Here is a 7,496-nt window from a genome sequence, read left to right on the forward strand (position 1 = left end):
AGAAAGTTCTAATTATCTTTATGGTTAGGATAATTTATGAAATAGTGTTCATTTGTTCATAATTATTTTATAATTCATAATTTCCTGCTAACGGCCTTAAAAATTTGAAAAGCAATTCTTTTTCATCTGGTTCATGAGATAAAAGTTAATAAAAAGGAAAAGTAGTTACAATATATGAACATAGGCATTACATCTTATATAATCTATAAATTCTATTAAAATGAACATGATTTAAAGTACCCTAAATAAAAAGGGTTTTAGACAAATATTTTAACACAAACATTGAACAATATATCATGTTAGCTGGGAGTCGATCATTTCGAATAAGTGAGTTCTTAAAGATAACTTCTTACCATAAGATCAAACATATTTGTGTTAGCCATGAACAATGTACATGAGACTGGGAGAAAACCAAACTGCCCTACATCAAGCAAAAATTACACATAAAACTTGTGTACTATTGAAGCACTTGGAATACTAACAACAAATGCAAGGAAAGAAACCAGTGCTGCTTTTGTCCAATTTTACCCATCTCCATCTTTTTATAATAATACCTTTAATTTTGTTATATTTTCACTTTAGTAAAGGTCCATGAATCCTCTGATAAAATGTAAAATATCTGAAAGATTTATAAAGAAATCAGAGTTTGAATTAATTTACGCACCTAAGTTAAATATGATCTTTTTTGATAGTCTAACCATTCTTCAACTCTTGAAATAGTGGTTATTAAACAGTCTAAGACTTAAAAACCAGTCAATGATGGCCAACGTTGATCTATAGGATGATAGCACCAGTGACTTCCTATTAACCCTTTTCTTCATAGCCTAGTTATTTCAGTTGGAATTTATCCTTCAATTTGTTATCTACAATCAACCATGGTCAATGGTCAATGATTAACTTGCATTGTTTCTTTTAAATCTGTACAGATGGAGTTTTAAGTACAGCTGTTAGTTTTGTATCTTGTAGTATAAATACATGTAGAGCATATTCAAAGTGGGGATAATTCAATAATATCAGTTTGTTCATGTTACATTTTTCCCTCCATTTTCTCATTCAAATTGTCTAACACACTTAGAACAGATTCAAACAAAATAAAATATGCTTTATATGGTTTTGTTTGCTTGATTCCCATCAATACTTTTAAAATATTAGAACAAACTACTAAATTAAATGCCATGAACATTGTTTTTTACACACACACACATAATAATGAAGAATGGCATGAACATTGTCTTATACACATATATAATGCAGATTAAAATTTTCAGGGTTAGAGTTGCAGTAATTTGATTCCTAGTTATGTTATATTATATGTGTGTGTGTTTGTGCGCATTTGTGTTCATATATTCTCTTTCATCGCCAATTATTATTTGGCAGGTTGTTATGGAAAAGTTGGCCGAGTTTGACTTGTTGAAACATGCCAATAAACCATCATTTTCGCTTAGTGGAGGAAATAAAAGAAAACTGTCTGTTGCAATTGCAATGATTGGTGACCCACCTATAGTCATTCTTGATGAACCATCCACAGGTACAATAACAGTTCTTCTCAAATATCATATTTCTTTAAACATAATGAAAATGCATTTTTGCCATTTTAATTTTTAGAATCGCATTTAAATCTATCTTGGTCCTTGATTTATAAGCCTAAACTTTTAGTTCATTTGGTTCCTTGGGATGCTATAAAATCCTAGTTCACCAAGTGGTCTAGAATTGAATATTTTTTGCCTTCAATTCTTTGATTAAAATTGTTTTAAAATAGTTTCTGCATATTTATTTGTTAGTGATTTTTATTTTGAAGCGAGCGGGCATGTTCTCCATTCATGGATCTTAGCATAGGTCTAATGATTTTTGACACAAAGCAACTGGACCTCTCATTTCAGGAAAGAGCTTTTTAAGCCATATATAGATTAGCTATGTGAGACATATTGCTATGCTTGATATAATTGATATAAGGTTTGGTTTTATAGGTTTGGAAGGCAGTGGGAGAGGTTGAGGGTTCAACTCCCCCACTAACAAAATACTAACAACTAACACTTGCTTACAAATATATATATTGCTATGCTTGATGAATTACAAAAGTAATATCTACGATTGCTGATCTTTTATAATTCTAGGTATGGATCCCATTGCCAAAAGGTTCATGTGGGATGTAATGTCTAGGATCTCAACAAGACGAGGAAAGACTGCAGTAATTCTGACTACACACAGCATGAATGAAGCCCAAGCCTTATGTACCAGAATAGGAATAATGGTACAAACTTATTTTTGTGTCTCTTGTCTTGAACCCACAAACATCTACCTATTATTTGTTTAATTTCTGAAGGTTGGTGGACAATTGCGATGTATTGGAAGTCCACAGCATCTAAAAACAAGATTTGGGAATCATTTGGAACTAGAGGTATTTATGGTTATGGTAACAAAAAGGCATTTTTTATGCTTTTTCATTTTTCCTAGACAAAAACTATCTTCAAAATATGTAATTTTTGGTTACCCTGTTTCTAGGTCAAACCTACCGAAGTGAGTTCTGCAGACTTGCAAACCCTCTGCCAAGATATTCAAGAAAGACTTTTTGAAGTCCCGTCTCATCCTAGAAGCTTACTTAATGACCTTGAAATTTGTATTGGGGGCACTGACTCTGTCACGTCAGGAAATACCTCCATTGCGGAGATTAGCTTGACAGGAGAAATGATAAGCTTAATTGGGCACTGGCTTGGTAACGAAGAAAGAGTAAAGACATTGATCTCTTGTACGCCTGTCTTTGAAGGAGCTTCTCATGAACAATTATCAGAACAACTGTTTCGTGGTGGTATGTGTGAATCTTCTATATCATTGGAAACTTTTCAGAGTCAACTATCCTTTTATTCTTTGTGGAATTCATTATCAAGAATGAATTCGTATTGTGTTTTACGTGTTTGTAAGTATATATGTATTGACCAAAATCCTTATTTAATTATCTTATAATAACAGAAGCAGAGTTGTGTGAGTAGTATATTTTAAGCAGCTTTTGCAAGTACAAAAATCCCTTAGGTGCCGCTTAGGCTGTACCAATTCCTTTTATGTCTTGTGTGTATTTCATTTAAAAAAATGTGGGTAAATTCATGATAGTTTGTGCTGAATAGTATGCAAATTTTGTATACATTCTTCATCATTTTCTTTCTGAGCTAAAGATGAAGAAACAGACATATATTTCATACCTAAATCCTGTTTGGATTATTTTTTCCACAAACATTTATAGGAGAAGAAAATGTGATAAATTTTTCTTCTATAAGTTCAAATTAGTTTATGTTGTAAAAGTTAAAATCAGATTTGGAGAAGCTAAATAAGATAGCTTTTACAAATTATCTTATGTATAAGCTAGTTTTAGATTATGGGAAACGCTTATTTTATTTGTTTTCTACTTTGTAATGCAATGGCTTACGTTGAAGTTTATCCGAACATGTTCATACAAAGCCAAACGTGGGCCTTCACCTAATAGTTGCTTTAAAGAGAGTTGGTTCATGACGACAACGTAAACATCTTATTGTATTTTTAATTGTGTTGGTAATCAGGTGGCATTCCATTGCCAGTATTTTCTGAGTGGTGGCTGTCTAAACAAAAATTCTCAGAAATTGATTCATTTATTCTCTCTTCATTTCGTGGAGCAAGGTGCCAAGGGTGCAATGGTTTGAGCATCAGATATCAGGTATTTTTAGGTTAAGAGCTTTGTTAATGCAAAAATTCTTTATGATTGAAAAGCATCAGATTTTCGGAAGGCATGTGTAATTTTTTAACTATGTACACTTGAAATAGACTAGTTTTACTTTCTAACTAATTTCGTATTCAGGGAAACTCATGCCATACAGATATGAAAATCCCACTTCTCTTGGATTTTATCCCCATATCTTCTCAACTCTTGCACTCCGCACCAATATCTATTTTCTGCCTCTCTAATCTTCCTTAATCCAGCGCCAATGTACTCTTGATTTCATTTCAGAGATAATAAGTTCAGTTGTCATATTTATTGTTCAAAATTACTTTAAATCTGCTGAAACGGGCCTTTGAACAGAGTAGAGAGGGCAGAATTAAATGGAAGCAATCCCCTATTTTATGTTACTTTAGAAGAAGTCATGAACAAGAAAATTTCAAACACTTGAGTTGTTGGGTCAAAAGCACGTGAAAAGTTTAGATGCCATGTCCCTTCATGCAAATGCCCTTTGTACATCAAGCGTGGGTAATGTGCTAGCCAACCCTTCCTTTTGCTAAAACTTAACTTTTATTTAAAAGAATGGGAGCAACAGGCGTCCATTTCTTGATAATCTAGTCTTGGAGGCGGCACTACTATCAAGTATCCCAAAACCGAAGATATTAGGTGAATGCACATATTATTCTAAAATCAAGACACCTTGTAAGGTATGTCTGTTTGCCCTACAACTAGAGATTTGGATCCTTCTTTTACATACCCATCCTAGGGATTCAAAGTGCCAGAAGTAGACGAGAAAAATGAATCTTTACCTTTCTCCAACATGACTTCCATGTAACCTGAGAGGTTTTGAAAGACTTTTATTAGTTCTGAAGTTTCCAACCTTGAGTCAAAATCATTCAAGAATGAGTAAGGAAGAGGTGGGATTGAACTATGCGGACATATAAGTTTATTCTAACAAAGTTTGTTGGGCCTTTTGTGCCACCTACAATCGGACCACTATTGGACCTCACACAAATGTCTTGTCCTTCGCTCAAGATGTCTAGTCTTTGATGTAAGTGTGTATAGAAGATTCCACATTGACTAGAATTATGATCAAATTATAGTGTATAAATGAATCAAAACCTCATCTTACAGGCTAAGTCTGAGATTGACTTAAGTTTAAAGTCTACTTTCTAATATTAACCTTTGACTTTTTGTGTTGAAAAGATGAAAGATATAACTATGAAAATGGAGAGACAAATTTGTGGGACATTATAGGGGGAATGTGTTAGACTTCTTGAATTGGTAGAATTACCTCTTGATGAATCAAATTTAGAGACTGCACTTTTTTCTTTCTCGTATGATTGTTATGTAGAAGAGAAGAATGAAACAACTAGTGTTAGACAATAATTTAGTAATGATGTTTCTAGATTGTAGGCTATAATAGTCAATCTAGGAGTTAGACTAATGTTTAGGTGGAAACTATATTTCTTTTGTTGTGTTCACGGTTAAGAAGTGAACTCTAAACCTAACTCAACCTTACAAAACCGACTTGTAAGACAAGGTTTACACCTACATATATACTCTAAATTGATCTTATCTCTAGTCGATATAGGACTTTGAACACACCCCACTCACACCGAAGTATATATATTTCGAGTGAGACTGGAAATTAATTGGTGGTTCGATAGTGGATGGAACAATAGATTTAACAAACATCAAATTTGGTTAGGATAAGGAGTAGACTTTCAGCCTAACTCAACCTTTCAAAACTGGCTTGTAAGGTAAGGTTTGCACTTGTTAAGAAGTGGACTTCGAGTCTAACTCAACCCCACAAAATTGACTAGTAAGGTAAGGTTTGCACCCACTTATATATTATAAATTGACCTTATCTATAGTCGATTTGAGATTTCCAACACACCTTCTCATGTCTAGATATATACATCTCGTGTGGGTCTAGACTTTAATAGGTGAGATGATAAGCCAAACAAAACACAGATCTCGCTATGATAGGCTTTAATCTATGACTCTGATACTTTGTTAAACTCCACAAAACCGACATATAAGGTGAGGTTTGCACCCACTTATATATATATATATATATATATATATATATATATATATATATATATATATATTATAAATTGACCTTATTTCTAGTTGATGTGAGACTTCCAACACCCCTTCCTCAAGTCGAGATATATACATCTCGTACGTGGGATTAGACATTAACGGGTGGTCCTATAGGGAGTGGAATAATATGCCTAAAAACACACCACCTACCACTTGCTCAACAAAACCTCCTCATTAAGGTGATCATTCAAAACAAGAAAACAAATACAACAAACAGACACAAAAGGAAGGGTAAGCTAATGTACCAAAATTTAGAATCTACCACATTCATCATGTACAATTTTGTCAACTATGCTTGTTAAACAGATCACATATTCATACGTCCATACAAACTGTTGACATTAATTGAATTATCTGGATACATGCCTTTGACATAGGGCTTCAATGTAGGCGTGCACTTGTATTGGTATTTATACTTTACAGAGTCATGAACAAAGGGGTTATCACCCTACCACCTACAAGGTTAGTCTCCTTCGCGCCTAAGACCCAAATCAATGTCCATAGACTAGGACCTCCTGCCACTGTCACCACATAACTCATTCCATTCTATTTGAGCAATGAATAGTTGTTAGAGTTCAAGATATCTCGTTTCTAACCCCCTATGTCAATGCATACATTAAACTCTACCATATCACAAAATTTCTCCTTGAAATTTTTAGCACCACATACTTTATTCATACATACAGTCATAATATAATTCATAAGGCATCACAAATTCACATTAAACATACTTAGCATCCATGGTAAACCACTTCAGACAATCACAGAACAATACACTAGTGTTCAGACTGACGCTTAGCGACAAAGCTCTCGCACTTTTTCTTGCTCAGTGAGACACTTTCGTCGCTTAGTGAAAAAGTAAAAAAATAGCTCCCGACCTGGCACTCAGTGGTACCCTGTCACCGCTTAGCACCACACCATTTGCACTTTCGCTCAGCGGTACAAACTTGGTGCTTAGCGGTTTGGAGCTAAAATGCTCCTAGCCCCACATTAGGGTTGCTCAGCGCCATAGCATAAGATGGAAATTTCAACACTGTGAATTGGTGAACCAGAGACCTGTTCAAATGACCAAATTTGGTATTCCTGACTCAATACATGGTTCTAAAACAGGTTTAGGTGTCGAATTGAATACAAATTTGCTCAAGTGGCCAAATTCTAAATTCCTCAACTCAACACCAACTTCAACCAAAACAAGCACACATGCAACAACAACCACAACAACAACTCCACATACCAAATTATCAATTTCAAACTACATTAAACATGCATGACAATACAACAAAGCATCAACAATATCAAAAAGTGGTAGACCAAATTGCTCTATAAGTGCTAAAACAAATCCACAAGCTCAAGGAACTCTATTTGTTCCTACAAATCACAGAATCATGATCAGGGCATACTATTAGTACCATTGATCAGTAGAGAGTCTTATAGAAGACTCAGATGACACATGCAACTTCTGGGAAATTAGGTTAAATGGAAATTGATATCTTTATTACAAAGAGATCATACAAGATATATACAGGAGACCTAAGCTATTTTAGGAAATATAATAACTATATTCTATTCTAGAATCCCTTGATTTATGGGATTGTCCCTATTTATTCAAATCTGTACCGATTACAATAAAATATATACTTGTAATGAAATACACAAATTTCCTAATTTATTCTTTCCTAAAATACTATTTGATTTCCCACAC

The 7,496-nt window shown here is 33.9% G+C and overlaps 1 protein-coding gene across 2 annotated transcripts in view; it reads left to right on the forward strand.

The window, feature by feature from the left end:
• The window catches only part of LOC106757560 (ATP-binding cassette sub-family A member 1), a 64,101-nt gene that overhangs the window by 50,148 nt on the left and 6,457 nt on the right, over positions 1-7,496 (forward strand). Inside the window, exons 34-38 of one of the 2 annotated variants that reach the window (XM_014640238.2) lie at positions 1,378-1,528; positions 2,115-2,251; positions 2,324-2,398; positions 2,503-2,806; positions 3,549-3,682. In XM_014640238.2, the coding sequence (XP_014495724.1) occupies positions 1,378-1,528; positions 2,115-2,251; positions 2,324-2,398; positions 2,503-2,806; positions 3,549-3,682 (801 nt within the window). Of the gene's footprint in view, positions 1-1,377; positions 1,529-1,798; positions 2,038-2,114; positions 2,252-2,323; positions 2,399-2,502; positions 2,807-3,548; positions 3,683-7,496 lie in introns of those variants that run through there. The other variant, XM_022779147.1, reaches the window with a different exon arrangement.

This window comes from Vigna radiata, chromosome 3 (assembly GCF_000741045.1).
Source record: "Vigna radiata var. radiata cultivar VC1973A chromosome 3, Vradiata_ver6, whole genome shotgun sequence".
Lineage (NCBI taxonomy): Eukaryota > Viridiplantae > Streptophyta > Magnoliopsida > Fabales > Fabaceae > Vigna > Vigna radiata.